This window comes from Anolis carolinensis, unplaced genomic scaffold (genome assembly GCF_035594765.1).
Source record: "Anolis carolinensis isolate JA03-04 unplaced genomic scaffold, rAnoCar3.1.pri scaffold_28, whole genome shotgun sequence".
In the NCBI taxonomy this organism is placed as follows: domain Eukaryota; kingdom Metazoa; phylum Chordata; class Lepidosauria; order Squamata; family Dactyloidae; genus Anolis; species Anolis carolinensis.
This window is the reverse complement of record NW_026943837.1, coordinates 453,916-472,500: the sequence shown is the minus strand read 5'-3', so window position 1 is coordinate 472,500 and position 18,585 is coordinate 453,916. Positions and strand designations below refer to the sequence as shown.

The 18,585-nt window shown below is 39.3% G+C and overlaps 1 protein-coding gene across 2 annotated transcripts in view; it reads right to left on the bottom strand.

The window, feature by feature from the left end:
• mthfr (methylenetetrahydrofolate reductase) overlaps positions 1 to 18,567 on the bottom strand; it is a 31,482-nt gene extending 12,915 nt beyond the window's left edge. Inside the window, exons 1-4 of one of the 2 annotated variants that reach the window (XM_062966734.1) lie at positions 18,419 to 18,567; positions 10,858 to 11,142; positions 5,327 to 5,565; positions 1 to 8 (exon numbers count right to left, since the gene is read on the bottom strand). The exon at positions 1 to 8 is cut by the window's left edge and continues 103 nt beyond it. In XM_062966734.1, coding sequence (XP_062822804.1) covers positions 1 to 8; positions 5,327 to 5,565; positions 10,858 to 11,142; positions 18,419 to 18,432 — 546 coding nt within the window. In that variant the 5' untranslated portion in view covers positions 18,433 to 18,567. Of the gene's footprint in view, positions 9 to 5,326; positions 5,566 to 10,857; positions 11,143 to 17,750; positions 17,923 to 18,418 lie in introns of those variants that run through there. The other variant, XM_062966732.1, reaches the window with a different exon arrangement.
• Positions 18,568 to 18,585: the final 18 nt, after the last annotated feature.

The following is an 18,585-nucleotide window of genomic DNA, read 5'->3' as shown; positions in this document are numbered from 1 at the left end:
AATGGGATCTGCAGGAGAAGATAGAGAGACAGAGAGATATTATTATTATTATGCAGCAGGGGCTGAGCTGGCCCTCTGTTGGGAGGGACCGAATGGTGCCTTCCTTTAAGGCTTAAGGTGTTTGAGCTTGGATGGCCCTTGGGGTTCCCTTCCAAGTCGAGGATTCTATATTATTATTATTATTATTATTATTATTATTATTATTGACACAAAGACATAGTATGACACAGCAAACGAAATATATATGCTGGATTTCGTATATTACATTATTATTTTATTGTATGACACAGCAAACAAGATAGACATGCTGGATTTCATATCACAAAATCACAAGTCGAACACTTTCCAAGCATTTATTATTATTATTATTATTATTATTGCTTTACCATCCAACCCTAGGATTCTTATTCATATTATTATTATTGGATTATCTTCCAACCCTAGGATTCTATGATTTTGATTCTATTTATTACCATTAATATTATTAGTATTATTAGTAGTAGTAATATTAGGTTACTTCCCAACTCTATGATTCTATGGTCCTAATTATTATTATTATTACTATTATGGGTTTACCCTCTAACCTTAGGATTCTCGTATTCTATTTATTATTGTTGTTCTTGTTGTTATGGGGTTACCATCCAATCCTAGGATTCTATTATTATTATTATTATTATTAAGCCAGGGCTGAGATGGCCTTCTGTTGGGAGGGATCGAATGGTGCCTTCCTTCAAGGCAGAAGGGGTTTGAGCTTGGATGGCCTTTGAGGTTCCTTTCCCACGCTATTAATAATAATAATAATAGTCTATGGTCTATATTATTATTATTATTATTATTATTATTATTATTATTATTATTATTATATAGTTTATTATTATTATTATTAATAATAATAATCTATAGATTATTATTATTATTATTATTATTATTATTACTACGCCGGGGCTGAGCTGGCCCTCTGTTGGGAGGGATCGAATGGTGCCTTCCTTTAAGGTAGGAGGGGCTTGGGCTTGGATGGTCCTTGGGGTTCCCTTCCCACTCTAGGAGTCTATTAATAATAATAATAATAATAATAATAATAATAATAATAATAATAATAATAATAAAGGAAACCGACGAAACCATTGATCATATCCTCAGCTGCTGTAAGAAAATTGCACAGACAGACTACAAACAGAGGCACAACTATGTGGCCCAAATGATTCATTGGCACTTATGCCTCAAATACCACCTCCCAGCAGCAAAGAACTGGTGGGATCACAAACCTGCAAAAGTATTGGAAAATGAGCACACAAAGATACTGTGGGACTTCTGAACAAAGTTCTGGAACACAACACACCAGACATCACAGTTGTGGAAAAGAAAAAGGTTTGGATCATTGATGTTGCCATCCCAGGTGACAGTCGCATTGACGAAAAACAACAGGAAAAACTCAGCCGCTCTCAGGATTGAACTTCAAAGACTCTGGCAGAAACCAGTGCAGGTGGTCCCGGTGGTGATGGGCACATTGGGTGCCGTGCCAAAAGATCTCAGCCGGCATTTGGCAACAATAGACATTGACAAAATCACGATCTGCCAACTGCAAAAGGCCACCCTGCTGGGATCTGCACGCATCATCTGAAAATGCATCACACAGTCCTAGACACTTGGGAACTGTTCGACTTGTGATTTTGTGATATGAAATCCAGCATGTCTATCTTGTTTGCTGTGTCATAATAAAATAATAATAATAATAATAGTCTATGGTTCTATTATTATTATTATTATTATTATTATTATTATTATTATTATTATTATTATTAAGCCGGGGCTGAGCTGGCTCTCTGTTGGGAGGGATTGAATGGTGCCTTCCTTTAAGGCAGAAGGGGTTTGAGCTTGGATGGCCCTTGAAGTTCTTTTCCGACTCTAGGAGTCTATATACACACACACACACACACACAGTAGAGTCTCACTTATCCAAGCTAAACGGGCCGGCAGAAGCTTGGATAAGCGAATATCTTGGATAATAAGGAGAGATTAAGGAAAAGCCTATTAAACATCAAATTAGGTTATGATTTTACAAATTAAGCACCAAAACATCATGTTAGACAACAAATTCGACAGAAAAAGTAGTTCAATACGCAGTAATGTTATGTTGTAATTTCTGTATTTATGAATTTAGCATCAAAATATCACGATATATTGAAAACATTGACTACAAAAATGGCTTGGATAATCCAGAGGCTTGGATAAGTGAGGCTTGGATAAGTGAGACTCTACTGTATGTATATGTGTGTGTGTGTATATATACAGTAGAGTCTCACTTATCCAAGCCTCACTTATCCAAGCCTCTGGATAATCCAAGCCATTTTTGTAGTCAATGTTTTCAATATATCGTGATATTTTGGTGCTAAATTCGTAAATACAGTAATTACAACATAACATTACTGCGTATTGAACTACTTTTTCTGTCAAATTTGTTGTCTAACATGATGTTTTGGTGCTTAATTTGTAAAATCATAACCTAATTTGATGTTTAATAGGCTTTTCCTTAATCCCTCCTTATTATCCAAGATATTCGCTTATCCTAGCTTCTGCCGGCCCGTTTACTTGGATAAGTGAGACTCTACTGTATATATACACATATACCTATACATCTTCTATATATATAAAAGAGTGATGGCATCACGGCGATTCACAAAACAACAAAAGTACAGGCCCCCCCAACCTCAAAATTTGACAACACAACCCATCATCCATGCCTCAAGGTTGATACAACAAAAAGAAAAGAAAAATAAAGTCCTAATTAGAGGGAGAGCAATATTTTTTTATCCAATTGCTGCCAGTTTAGAGGGCTAATCTCTGCCCACTTGGTTGCCTAGCAACCAAGGGACAGCCAGGCTTCAGTTAGGGGACAGGCAGATTTAGGCCTCACTTAGACTTCTTCCACAGATTATCTAATTTGCACTGGATTATATGGCAGTGTAGACTCAAGGCCCTTCAACACAGCTATATAACCCATTTATAATCTTATATTATCTGCTTTGCACTGGATTATCTTGACTCCACACTGCCATATAATCCACTTCAGTGTGCATTTTATACAGCTGTGAAGAAGGGGCCTCATATAATCCAGTTCTGAGCAGATAATATAAGATTAGAAATATACAGTAGAGTCTCACTTATCCAACATAAACAGGCCGGCAGGATAAGTGAATATGTTGGATAATAAGAAGGAATTCAGGAAAAGCCAATTAAACATCAAATTAGGTAATCGTTATACAAATTAAGCACCAAAACATCATATTATACAACAAATTTGACAGAAAAAGTAGTTCCATGCGCAGTAATGCTATGTAGTAATTACAGTAGAGTCTCACTTATCCAACGTTCTGGATTATCCAACGCATTTTTGTAGTCAATGCTTTCAATATATCGTGATATTTTGGTGCTAAATTCATAAATACAGTAATTACTATATAGCATTACTGTGTACTGATTCTGACAAATTTGTTGTCTAACATGATGTTTTGGTGCTTAATTTGTAAAATCATAACTTAATTTGATGTTTAATAGGGTTATCCTTAATGCCTCATTATCCAACATATTCGCTTATCCAACGTTTTGCCGGCCCGTTTATGTTGGATAAGTGAGACTCTACTGTACTGTATTTGCAAATTTACCACTAAAATATCACAATGAATTTAAAACACTGACTACAAAAACATTGATTATGAAAAGGCAGACTGCGTTGGATAATCCAGAACATTGTATAAGCGAATGTTGGATAAGTGAGATTCTTCTTTAATATGAAATAATTACTGGGATAGAATAATGCAGAACAATATAATCTCTAAAACCAGGACAGTAAATAAACAGGGGAATTCCACACAGGAAACAATCAGGGCCAGCTAACACCTCCCAAGAAAGTATTCCCATCATCAAAGTCTGGAAAATCCTCTGTTTTCTCAGGGCCACAGACAGTAGAAGCACACAAAATATCGCAAACATCACCACTCTGAAAACAAGGGAATTCCAGACAGGAAACAATCAGGGCCAGCTAACACCTCCCAACAAAAAAATCACTCAGGGAGGAAACAGCCAGGCTTTAAAGCTGCAAGGCCATTACATCCTAATCATTTTTCCTAATTGCAGCATTCATACTTGCCTCCAACAAACAAAAAAACCAATCAGAAATATTGTATATTCACAACCTTTAGGAAATAATATCCCCTGATGGCGCAGCGTGTTAAAGCGCTGAGCTGCTGAACTTCTGGACCGAAAGGCCACAGGTTTGAATTGGGGGAGCGGAGAGAGCCCCCACTGTTAGCCCCAGCTTCTGCCAACCCAGAAGTTCAAAAACATGCAAATGTGAGTGCATCAATAGGTACTGCTCCGGCGGGAAGGTAACGCCGCTCCATGTAGTCATCCCACATGACCTTGGAGGAGTCTACGGACAACGCCGGCTCTTCGGCTTAGAAATGGAGATGAGCACCAACCCCCAGAGTCAGACACGACTGGACTTAATGTCTGGGGAAAACCTTTACCCTTGACCTTAACTACCACCAATTCCTCAATACTTTATTTCCCATAACACCAGACTTCGCCACAGCAACGCGTGGCCAGGCACAGCTAGTATATATATATACTGTGCGTTTTTCCCACGGAGTAAACGACAAAACCACTGAACCCAATCACACCAAATTTGGCCGCAAAAGACATAGTCACCCAATCTATGTCTTTCAATCAAAAAACCTAGAAAAATAAAGTCCAAATAACAGGAAAAAACCCAATTGCTTACCAGCTTGAATAGCACTGAACAGCCTTATAGCTTCAAAGCCAGACTGCTTCCTAACTAGAGACCGCGTGTTGCTGTGGCCTAGTCTGGTGGCTTCCTAACCACCAGACTAGGCCACAGCAACACGCGGCTGGGGCACAGCTAGTAATACAGTAGAGTCTTACTTATCCAACATAAACGGGCCAGCAGAACGTTGGATAAGCAAATATGTTGGATAATAAGGAGAGATTAAGGAGAAGCCTATTAAACATCAAATTAGGTTATGATTTTACAAATAAAGCAGCAAAACATCATGTTATACAACAAATTTGACAGAAAAAGTAGTTCAATATGCAGTAATGCTACATAGTAATTACTGTATTTATGAATTTAGCACCAAAAAATCACGATATATTGAAAACATTGACTACAAAAATGCGTTGGATAATCCAGAACGTTGGATAAGTGAATGTTGGATAAGTGAGACTCTACTGTAATAATACACTATGGTATTATTATTATTATTATTATTATTATTATTATTATTATTATTATTAATGATGCTCTGACCTCCGCGCAGGGCCATGATGTTCTTGAGGCCGAGGCGCTTGGCCTTGCGCAGGTGAGCGCTGACGGAGGCGGGCGTCTGGTGGGCGCAGGTCATGTGGAGGACGGTCTCCAGGCCGCAGTAGTTGAGGGCGGTGGAGGCGATCATCATGGAGGAGGTCTCCTTGTCCGAGCCGGGGTCCCCCGCCGGGTGCCAGGTCACGTCCACAAAGAGCGGGCCCCCCGTGCCCATGCGGTCAAACCTGCCAAAAAGGGGGAGGAGGAGGAGGAAGCAAGAGCGGGAGGCGTCAGGAGGTCCCAAGGGTTTATTCGTTACGTCCGAGGCTGAGAGAGTGTGACCTCCAGTGAGTGGAGCAGGGTCTCAGACCCTGGTCTCAAATACACACATACATACATAAATATATATACATACACACACACAAATATATACACATAAATATATACATACACACATACATGCTATACATACATATATACATACATATGTCAGAGTATTTGCAGCGCAGCAGTAGTTGGATGGAAGCAGTGGAACACAGAACGAAGAGACACTCAGAGACGTTGGTAAAACTATTTACAAAGTTTTACCGTATGCAGCAATTACCAACACAAACAGACTTGCAGACGACAGATGAACACAGGACTGCTCTGTTCTCCAACAGAACTTGACTCGAACTTTAGGCAGACAGAACTGAACTGAACTGAACTGATGCAATCTTTATGCACAAACACTTGTGTCTGGATACTCCCTAGTTCCAGCCACACATCAAGGTCATCATAGCTTCTTGGCAATTAACTCTTTCCACACTATGGTACATTCTGGATGATGCAATACAAGCATGACACAAATTGCATTTAAACACTATCAATACACAAATCCCACATTAACAATATACACACGCATGCATGTGTACACATACATATATACATGCACATGCATATACACACATACAAATATGCATGCATACATATATTCATTCATACACATACATATGCTTACACACATAAGCAGACGTATACATACAAATATACATGCATGCATATATACACACATATATATACATACACGTATGCATACATAAATAATAAATAATAATAATAATAAAACTTTATACCTCGCCACCATCTCCCCGCGGGGATATGGGGTGGCTTACATGGGGCAGAAGCCCAAACAACATAGAACAAAACATAGGCAACATAATACAAATCACACTATAAAAAGATAAAACAGTAATATTAAAACAAAAATACAGGATAAAAAATTGCATTTAAAACACATAAATGGTAAAATCGTAATAAAAATGGGATAGATTATTAAAAACCCTCTGGGGCGGATTAATTAATGACTGTATCTCCAAAGGCCTGTCGAAACATCCAAGTCTTCAGTTGTTTCCTGAAAGAAGGTAGAGGGGGAACCAACCTAATCTCCCCGGGGAGGGAGTTCCAGAGTCGGGGAGCCACGGCCGAGAAGGCCCTCTCTCTTGTCCCCACCAAACGCATAGAATCATAGAATCATAGAATAGTAGAGTTGGAAGAGACCTCATGGGCCATCCAGTCCAACCCCCTGCTAAGAAGCAGGAAATCGCATTCAAAGCACCCCCGACAGATGGCCATCCAGCCTCTGCTTGAAAGCCTCCAAGGAAGGAGCCTCCACCACGGCCCCGGGGAGAGAGTTCCACTGTCGAACAGCCCTTCTCACAGTGAGGAAGTTCTTCCTGATGTTCAGGTGGAATCTCCTTTCCTGTAGTTTGAAGCCCTTGTTCCCTTGTGTCCTAGTCTGCAGGGCAGCAGAAAGGAAGCTCCCTCCCTCCTCCCTAGGACTTCCCTTCACGTATTTGTACATGGCTATCATGTCTCCTCTCAGCCTTCTCTTCTGCAGGCTAAACATGCCCAGCTCTTTAAGCCGCTCCTCATAGGGCTTGTTCTCCAGACCCTTAATCATTTTAGTCGCCCTCCTCTGGACGCTTTCCAGCTTGTCAACATCTCCCTTCAACTGTGGTGCCCAGAACTGGACACAGTATTCCAGGTAACGTGGTCTGACCAAGGCAGAATATAAAGAGGGGGAGCAGGACTTCCCTGGATCTAGACGCTATTCCCCTCTTGATGAGGCCAGAATCCCGTTGGCTTTTTTAGCAGCCGCATCACATTGTAGGCTCATGTTCATCTTCCTCCCCACGAGGACTCCAAGGTCTTTTTCGCACACACTGCTGTCAAGCCAGGCATCGTCCCCCATTCTGTATCTTTGATTTCCATTTTTTCTGCTGAAGTGAAGTATCTTGCATTTGTCCCTGTTGAACTTCATTTTGTTAGTTTCGGCCCATCTCTCTAGTCTGTCAAGATCGTTTTGAATTCTGTTCCTGTCTTCTGGAGTGTTGGCTCTCCCTCCCAGTTTGGTGTCGTCTGCAAACTTGATGATCGTGCCTTCTAACCCTTCGTCTAAGTCATTAATAAAGATGTTGAACAGAACCGGGCCCAGGACGGAGCCCTGCGGCACTCCACTCGTGACTTCTTTCCAAGATGAGGACGACGCATTGGTGAGCACCCTTTGGGTTCGTTCGCTTAGCCAATTACAGATCCACCTAACCGTAGTTTTGTCTAGCCCACATTTTACTAGTTTGTTTGCCAGAAGGTCGTGGGGGACTTTGTCGAAGGCCTTACTGAAATCCAGGTAGGCTACATCCACAGCATTCCCTGTACCGACCCAACTTGTAACTCTATCGAAAAAAGAGATCAGATTAGTCTGGCATGACTTGTTTTTGGTGAATCCGTGTTGACTATTAGCAATGACCGCATTTGTTTCTAAGTGTTCGCAGACCACTTCCTTAATGATCTTTTCCAGAATCTGGCCTGGTATCGATGTGAGGCTGGTATCGGTTGTGAGGAGGGTGGAAGTGAGAGGAGGGCCTCCCCAGAAGATCTCAGCGACCGGGTGGGTTCATAGGGGACGACGTGGTCAGGAAGATAGGCAGGTCCCGAACCGTTTAGAGCTTTATAGGTAATAACCTGCACCTTAAATTGGGCCCGGAATATAATCGGCAGCCAGTGGAGCTGCTTGAACAGGGGCGTTGACCACTCCCTATAAGCAACTCCAGTTAGTAACCTGGCTGCCATATGCACAGTAGAGTCTCACTTATCCAAGCCTCGCTTATCCAAGTTTCTGGAATATCCAAGCCATTTTTGTAGTCAATGTTTTCAATATATCGAGATATTTTGATGCTAAATTTATAAATAAAGTAATTACAACATAACATTACTGTGTATTGAACTGCTTTGTTGTATAACATGATGTTTTGGTGCTGAATTTGTAAAATCATAACCTAATTTGATGTTTAATAGGCTTTTCCTTAATCCCTCCTTATTATCCAACATATCGCTTATCCAACGTTCTGACAGCCTGTTTATGTTGGATGAGTGAGACTCTACTGTACATGCATATATGCACACATACACATACATATATACAAATTATACACACACACACACACACACATATATATACACAATTTATTTATTTATTTATTTATTTATTAACAGTATTTATATTCTGCGCTTTTCACCCCGAAGGGGACTCAGGGCGGATCACATTACACATATAAGGCAAACATTCAATGCCTTAACATAGAACAAACATGGGCTCTGAGCTGGCCTCGAACTCATGACCTCTTGGTCAGAGTGATTTGTTTCAGCTGGCTGCTGGCTGCTCAACAGCCTGCACCACAGCCTGGGCCCGTACAATATATATACACACATACACATGCATACATATGCATACATACATATATACATACACAGGAATGCATGTATACACATACTTATATGCATACATACACACATACATACATATATACATGCCTATATACATTCATACACATATACATATACATAAATACCCATACATATACATGTATATATACATATTATATATACACATACAAATGTGTGCATACACATGCATACATATATACATACATATACATACACATATGCATATGTATACATACAAATATACATGCATATATATATATATATATATATATATATATATATATATATATATATAAACATACAGACATATGCATACATAAATATACATATACACACATACACATACATATATACATGCATACATACTCATATAGATACACACTGTAAGTGAAAGCCCTACGTCAGCTAACAACTGAAGCATATTGTTCCAGACCTAGACAAACGAATGGACAACTGACCTCACCGCTTGACCTTTCGAGGAATCCTTATTCTCCTGCCTGAGAAGATCAACCCCAAACTGGACAGATCCAGAAGGAAAGTGCTGACGGCAAGCTGACCACTAGTCGGTTACCTCGAAAACATTCCCACACCCGACCTTCTGAGTTAATATTGTTAATACAACTCCTACAGACGTCTGTAGTCCAAAAGGTCACTCTTACAGAAATAGGTAAAGTCATTCCTGACATTTCTCTCTAGGAATTTTCTAGGACCGCACATGTGATTCCATGATAGAGCTCTACAGGAGTTGACTACGGTCATGTTGAATAACCTCGGAACTCTAGAAAAGCATTCTAGGTCCCCTAGTGCGATTCTATGGCATGCTTTTACCAGTTGAACATAGTCATATTGAATGACCTAGAAGCTCTAGAGTAGTATTCTAGGTCCTCACATGTCATTCTGTGATAGACCTCTGCAGGGATTGACCACAGTCACATTGAATAACCTAGAAACGCTAGAGAAGTGTTCTAGGTCAAGTGTGAGTCATGACAGAACCCAGCAGGAGTTGACCAAAGTATTGAATGACCTAGACATGATAGAAAAGTGTTCTAGGTCCTCACATGTGATTCTGTGATAGACCTCTGCAGGAATTAACCACAGTCTTGTTGAATAACCTAGAAACGCTAGAGAAGCTTTCTAGGTCCTCAAGTGTGATTCCGCAATAGACTTCTGCAGGAGTTGACCGTAGTCATACTGAATAACCTAGAAATGGTAAAGTGTGATTCTATGAGAGAATTCTGCAGCAGTTCACCACAGCCATGATGAATGACCTAGAAACCCTAGAGAAGTGTTCTAGGTCCTCTAGGATGATTCTATGATAGACCTCTGCAGGAATTAAACATAGTATTCTGAATGACTTGGAAACACATGAAAAGTGTTCTAGGTTTTCTACAGCAATTCTATGATATGCTTGTACAGAGTCGACCATAGTCATAATGAATAACCTAGAAATGCTAGAGAAGCATTCTCGGTCTTCAAGTTGGATTCTATGATAAGACTTCTGCAGGAGTAAACCACAGTCATATTGAATAATGCTGAAACGCTAGAGAAGTGTTCTAGGTCCTCAAGTGTGAATAGATGTCTGTAGAAGTTGACCATGGTCATACTGAATGACCTAGAAACGCTGGAGAAGAGTTCTAGGTCCTCAAGCGTGATTCCATGATACAGTTGATCGCAATAGGGTTCATGTTTATATGGTAGGTTGAGGAATGGACATGGGATCACATAGCATTGCTCCCCCCATCTATGCGTGGATCCCACTGGCATTCTCATACCTGGAGATGAGGTTGACAGCCCCGCTTGCGGTCCGGGGTGGGAAGAACTCGAGGGAGAACCACTTGTCCCCAGACTCCAGGCGCCGGCGCATCTTCTCCCGCAGGCGCTCATGACGCTCGGGTTCCAGCACCGGCGTGGAGCACCTAGAACTCTCTTTGGAGCTCTCACCACCGCTGCTGCCACTGCCACCACCACCACCATCGGGCCGTAAGCTGGTGAAGCCATTGCCGATGGAGAGGAGCCCGCTGTTGACGTTGTAAGCCTCATTGACCACGGTGAGTGACCTGCGGGGGCAAAATGGGGTAAATTGATGCAACCAGTGGCTGCTTCAAGGAAAGTCCAAACCACCTGCAGCAAAGGCCCAAGTTGGCCCACGCCTGTATCCCAGGGCACGGATAAACTGCATTTAGACCTCATCCATACTACTGTCCCTAGAAAATACAGATTATCTGATTTCAACTCCATTATGTGGCAGTCTACACTCAAACCCCTGCCACACAACAATATTACCCAGAATACCAAGGTACATCTGCCAATATCTCCTTTAAACTGGATTATCTACCTTGGCATTCTAAATAATATTCCTCTGTGACATCGCCTTCACTCTACACTGCCATCTAATCCAGTTCAGTCTACATTTTATACAACTATGTACAACTGACCTCATATAATCCAATTCTAACCACCTAATATAACACTATAAATATAATATATAGGACTTACTATGGTATAATAATAGAAAACAGTATGAGAAGAAATAAAGACCAATACCCGGAAAGCAGGGAAATTGGGAATTCTACAAACGAAACAATCAGGGCCAGTTAACACTTCCCAACAAAACATTCCCCCAGACAGTAAACAAACACCCTTTCAACCTGTAAGGCCATTAAAAACTAATCAAGGTGGCTAATTCCACAATTCAAACCTCCCACACGGACAGTATTAATTCCTATTCAAACTAACCAACCAAAGATTCAGCAAGGTAAAAACCGACCAGGCTTACAACCATCAAGGCTATTCAATACTTTTCAACCAGGCCAACCAACATTTCCCCTACATACAAAACACCCAAACTTTGAAACCACAACACTACTCTGTCCCATTCAACCTCGCCTAGCAACAATACCTTATGTGCAAACCGACCAGGCTTTTAACCTACAAACCTATTCAATACCATTCAATCTGGCCAAACAAGAATTCCCCTACTAAGGAAGTACCCACACTTCAAAGCGCCTCTTTGATTAATGCTACGACTCCAACCACCCCACAAAATGGCCAGACTTTCACGCTGCAAGGCTATTCACTCCTATTCCACCTGGCCAACAAATAATTCCCATAAGCCACAGCAACGCGTGGTCGGGCAAAGCTAGTATGATATATAACAATATTATATCATTATATAATACAATTATTACAATATAAATGAATAATATTATATTATAAGATAATAATAATAATAATAATAATAATAACTATCTTTGCCCGGCCACGCGTTGCTGTGGCTTATGGGAATCATTTGTTGACCAGGTGGAATAGCAGTGAATAGTTTTGCAGCCTCAAAGCCTGGCCGTTTTATAGGCAGTGTGGAAGAGGCCTGATTGAAGCGGCCCTGGGCGCCATTAAATGGCTAAGTGGGTTGCTAGGAGACAAAGTGGGCGGGGCCTACCCTTCTAACTGGCAGCTAGGGGGACAATGGCTTTTCCTGATCCTCTAATTTGGACTTTTTTTTTTTGTTTGAAAGACATATTTTGGATGACTATGTCTTTTGAGACCAAATTTGGTGTGATTCGGTTCTGTGGTTTTGTTGTTTATTCCATAGTTTATACACAATGCATATATAAAATAAGATAAGAAACTATTAAAATCCTTTCAGGGAGCTTTGGTAGTGTCTCCCTGCCGGGCACAGGGTCAGACTAAAAGACCTTTCAGGTCCCCTTGAGTTTCGGTTCCCACTTTCCTTCCCTTTTGCCAGGCAGCCGACGTGGCTCTGGTGCTTTCTGGCTTCGTTCTAGGGATAATTGTGCCAAAAGCGCACGTGTTATTAACACAGGCCACATCTCACATGTTTTCCAAGGAAAACAAACCTGGCTTTCCTTATCAACAAGGTGCTTTTCTGTTTGATCAAAGCCATGGCTTGGCACCGGCTTATCAATATCCCGTCTCACCTAAACAGAACTGTGCATGTTGTATTTCTAAATGGCGGGTTTCTTTGGAAGGATTTATAGGAGTTGTAGTTCGCCTACATCCAGAACACACTGTGAACGCAAACAACACAACCGTCCAATGCTAAGGCTTCTCCGTCTGCGCAGGGTTCCACACTTGGCACTTTAGCAACACAACCGTTCAATGCTAAGGCTTCCCTGTCTGCGCAGGGTTCCATACTTCGCCCTTTAACAACACAACCGTTCAATGCTAAGGCTTCCTCATCTGCGCAGGGTTCCATACTTGGCACTTTAGCAACACAACCGTTCAATGCTAAGGCTTCCCCGTCTGCGCAGGGTTCCATACTTGGCACTTTAGCAACACAACCGTTCAATGCTAAGGCTTCCCCGTCTGCGCAGGGTTCCATACTTGGCACTTTAGCAACACAACCGTTCAATGCTAAGGCTTCCCCATCTGCGCAGGGTTCCATACTTGGCACTTTAGCAACACAACCGTTCAATGCTAAGGCTTCCTCATCTGCGCAGGGTTCCATACTTGGCACTTTAGCAACACAACCGTTCAATGCTAAGGCTTCCCCATCTGCGCAGGGTTCCACACTTTGCACTTTAACAACACAACCGTTCAATGCTAAGGCTTCCCCGTCTGCGCAGGGTTCCACACTTTGCACTTTAACAACACAACCGTTCAATGCTAAGGCTTCCCCATCTGCGCAGGGTTCCATACTTGGCACTTTAACAACACAACCGTTCAATGCTAAGGCTTCCCCGTCTGCGCAGGGTTCCATACTTGGCACTTTAGCAACACAACCGTTCAATGCTAAGGCTTCCTCATCTGCGCAGGGTTCCATACTTGGCACTTTAGCAACACAACCGTTCAATGCTAAGGCTTCCCCATCTGCGCAGGGTTCCACACTTTGCACTTTAACAACACAACCGTTCAATGCTAAGGCTTCCCTGTCTGCGCAGGGTTCCATACTTGGCACTTTAACAAGACAACCATTCAATGCTAAGGCTTCCCCGTCTGCGCAGGGTTCCATACTTGGCACTTTAGCAACACAACCGTTCAATGCTAAGGCTTCCCCATCTGCGCAGGGTTCCACACTTTGCACTTTAACAACACAACCGTTCAATGCTAAGGCTTCCCTGTCTGCGCAGGGTTCCATACTTCGCCCTTTAACAAGACAACCATTCAATGCTAAGGCTTCCCCATCTGCGCAGGGTTCCATACTTGGCACTTTAACAACACAATCGTTCAATGCTAAGGCTTCCCCGTCTGTGCAGGGTTCTATACTTCGCACTTTAACAACACAACCCTCATTCAACCCTCGTAGTTGATCCATAACCAAGGGCTGTAACGTTGCATTGCTTTCAGCGCGGAGCTAAACAGCAAAAGCAGCAGAAAAGAAAGGTCACCTCCAAGAACTTGTGCAAATAAACACCGGATTAATGGGATTAACTGCTAGAAGCTTTAAGCCTTCGGCTCTACAAGGAGACCAAAATCCACCAAAAAGGAACCGGGATCGGTCTGTGTTGCAAGAGATTCCTGTTAATCTTTACGGGGCCGCATGACATGCCCACAAAGACAAATCAGTGGAGGTTTTTCGCTCATTAATTATCAAAGGTCCTATTAAAGAACAAGCAAAGGAAAAAAAGGGAATTTTGCATACAATTTTTAAAAATGCAGACTGAAAATTAGGCACCAATTTTTACGGAAGCCTTGCAGGCAAGATATTCCTGAAAAGTTGTATCTCACCTTGAGCTGCAAGTAATAATAATAAATAAAAATAATAATAATAATAATAATGCATTAATAATGATAACATTATGATGATATAATAATGATAAAATATAATATAACACTAATATATATAATTATACACACAGTAGAGTCTCACTTATCCAAGCTAAACGGGCCAGCAAAAGCTTGGATAAGCGAATATCTTGGATAATAAGGAGGGATTAAGGAAAAGCCTATTAAACATCAAATGAGGTTATGATTTTACAAATTAAGCACCCAAACATCATGTTATACAACAAATTTGACAGAAAAAGGAGTTCAATACGCAGTCATGTTATGTTGTAATTACTGTATTTACAAATTTAGCACCAAAATATCACGATATATTGAAAACATTGACTACAAAAATGGCTTGGATAAACCAGTGGCTTGGATAAGCGAGGCTTGGATAAGTGAGACTCTACTGTATATTACATATAAATATATTAGTGTTATATTATATTTTATCATTATTATATCTTCATAATGTTATCATTATTAATGTATTATTTTTATTATTACTTATTCATTATCTATTACTATCTATTATTATATATTATACATTATAATTATATAAATATATAATAAAAATATATTAGTGTTATATTTTATCATTATTATATCATCATAATGTTATCATTATTAATATATTATTATTATTAGTTATTTATTATCTATTATTATATATATATAATTATATATATTATCAATTTGACAATATAATAATATACAATACTCATATTATACTACACTAATATAATATATTGCATATACATATAATATTGATAATAATACTATGGTGTAATACCATGTAATAATAATAATACACTATTATAATGTAATATTACTAATAATATTGCAATATAGTCATATAGTACAATATAGTCATATATAATGCTTTTATTGTGCTATGCTAATAATATAATATATTGTATGTACATATAACTTGTAAGGCACCCTGAGTCCCCTTCGGGGTGAGAAGGGCGGGATATAAATAAATAAATATAAGAATATATTATATAATAATATACAACAATATATTATATATTACGGAGCCCTCCAGCGGCGCAGCGTATTAAAGTGCTGCGCTGCTGAACTTGCAGACTGAAAGGTCGCAGGTTCGAATCCGGGGAGCAGGGTGAGCTCCTGCTGTTAGCCTCAGCTTCTGCCAACCTAGCAGTTCGAAAATATGCAAATGTGAGTAGATCAATAGGTACTGCTCCATGCAGTCATGCCAGTGGCCACATGACCTTGGAGGTGTCTATGGACAACGCCGGCTCTTCAGCTTAGAAATTGAGATGATAACCAACCCCCAAACCTATTATATATTACTAGCTGTGCCCGGCCACGCATTGCTGTGGCAAAGTATGGTGGTATGGGAAATAAAGTATTGAGGAATTGGTGGTAGTTAAGGTAAAGGGTAAAGGTGTGGAGTCCAGATAATCCAGTTAAAGCAGATAATATAAGATGGCAGTGTAGACTCAAGGCCCTTCCACATAGCTATATAACTGTGTGGAAGGGCCTTGGGTCTACACTGCCATCTAATCCAGTTAAAATCTGATAATCTATATTTTATAGGCAATGTGGAAGAGGCCTAAGTGAGGCCTAACTCTGCCTGTCCCCTGGGTGAGTGGGTTGCTAGGAGACCAAGTGGGCGGAGCTTAGCCTTCTAACTGGCAGCAATTGGATAAAAACAGTTATTCCTCTCCCTCTAATTAGGACTTTTTCTTTTCTTTTAGTTGTATCAACCTAGAGGCGTGGATGATGGGTTGTGTTGTCAATTTTCGAGGTTGTGGGGTGTTTAGTTTTGTTGTTTTGGCAGTTGCCAGGATTCCATCACTCTTTTATATATATAGATATTATATTATTATAATCATATTATAATATAATAATAGAATACATTATATTATGATAATTTATTCTACTATTTATTATTATAACTTCAATAATGAAATAATAATATGATAATAATATAAAAATGATAGTAATATAACGGCAATACATTAATAATGATAATACAGTGATGATCATATAATAATATTATAATAATGCAATGATAATATGATAATATAAAAATGATAGTAAGATAACGATAATACATTAATAATGATAATGCAGTGGTGATTATCATATAATATTGTAACAATAATGCAATGATAATATGATAATAATATGAAAATAATAACAATACATTAATTATGATAATACAGTGATGATGATTATATAATAATAATAATGGAATAATATAATAATAATATGAAAATGATAGTGATATAATGATAATAAATTAATAATGATATGGTGATGATGAACATATAATAATAATATTATAATAATAATGCAATGATAATATAATAATATCAAAATGATAGTAATATAACGAAAATACATTAATAATGATAATACAGTGATGATCATATAATAATATTATAATAATGCAATGATAATATAATATGAAAATGATAACAATAATACATTAATCATAATACCGTGATGATGATTATATAATAATAATGCAATAATATAATAATATGAAAATGATAGTAATGACAATATATTAATAATGATAATACAGTGATGACTATATAATATTATTATCATAATGCAATGATAATATGATAATAATACAAAAATGATAGTAATATAACAATAATACATTAATAATGATGATACAGTGGTGATGTTCATATAATATTATAAAAATAATGCAATAATAATATATGAAAATGATAACATTAATCATGATAATACAGTGATGATCATATAATAATATAGTAATAATAATGCAATGATAATATAATAATATGAAAATGATAGTAATATAACAATACTACATGAATAATGGTAATACGGTGATGATGATAGTATAATATGATAAAATAATAATAATAATAATAATAATATAATAATAATTATAATATAATAATAAAATTAATAATAATGATAATAATACCTGTCCCGAGCCCACTTTCCTGGGGGATTCCTCCCTGCAGTCTGCATGGCCTCCATGCCACCCAAATAATTATATTAATATAATAATAATAACAATAATAATATTCTTTTTCCCCCAAATAATGAGTCCTGGGTAGTTTCCCAATCCAGCTTGCCTTGTGTTGCACAAAGCTGCCTTTGGGCTGACTCCTGGCCAATGGGGAGCCAGAACTCACTTGTGGAGGCGGGGCCTCCCCTGTCACTCAGGACCCTGGCTGCCAATCAGAGGGGGGCGGGCCCAACTGCCCTATCCTCGCCAATCAGAGGCGTTATTTTAGTATACTAGCTACAGCAGACATTTTCAAAACATATACTGTATACTTATAATCTGTATATTATATTTTAATACATATATCTATGTATCTATTTGGAAACATATACATATAGACACATACAATATTATTATATTAGTTTATATATTAGTATATTATAAATATATGTATTATAATATTTGCATAGACGACATATTTATATTATATATTAGTATAATATGTATAGATATAGATGCCTGAAGGGACTATTTCCTGGTTTTCTATTCCTTTCCGTCTTCGATTTCTAGGCCACCCCCCCTAACTGTCCCAGAAATGGATTCTCCCACTGCGCACGCGCGTTGGCTTCAGCGGCGCTTACCTGCTCTCCGGCATGTTCCACTTCCCAAATGGGGGGGGGTTCGGCTTCCCCCAGTTGGACTGCGAAGGCTCAGCGAGGCCACGAGGCAGGGCTGTGGAGAAGTGGGCGGAGCCTCTCCGACGTCGCCACGCCCCCTTTTCGGTTGATGATGCAGCCGCGTAGCCACG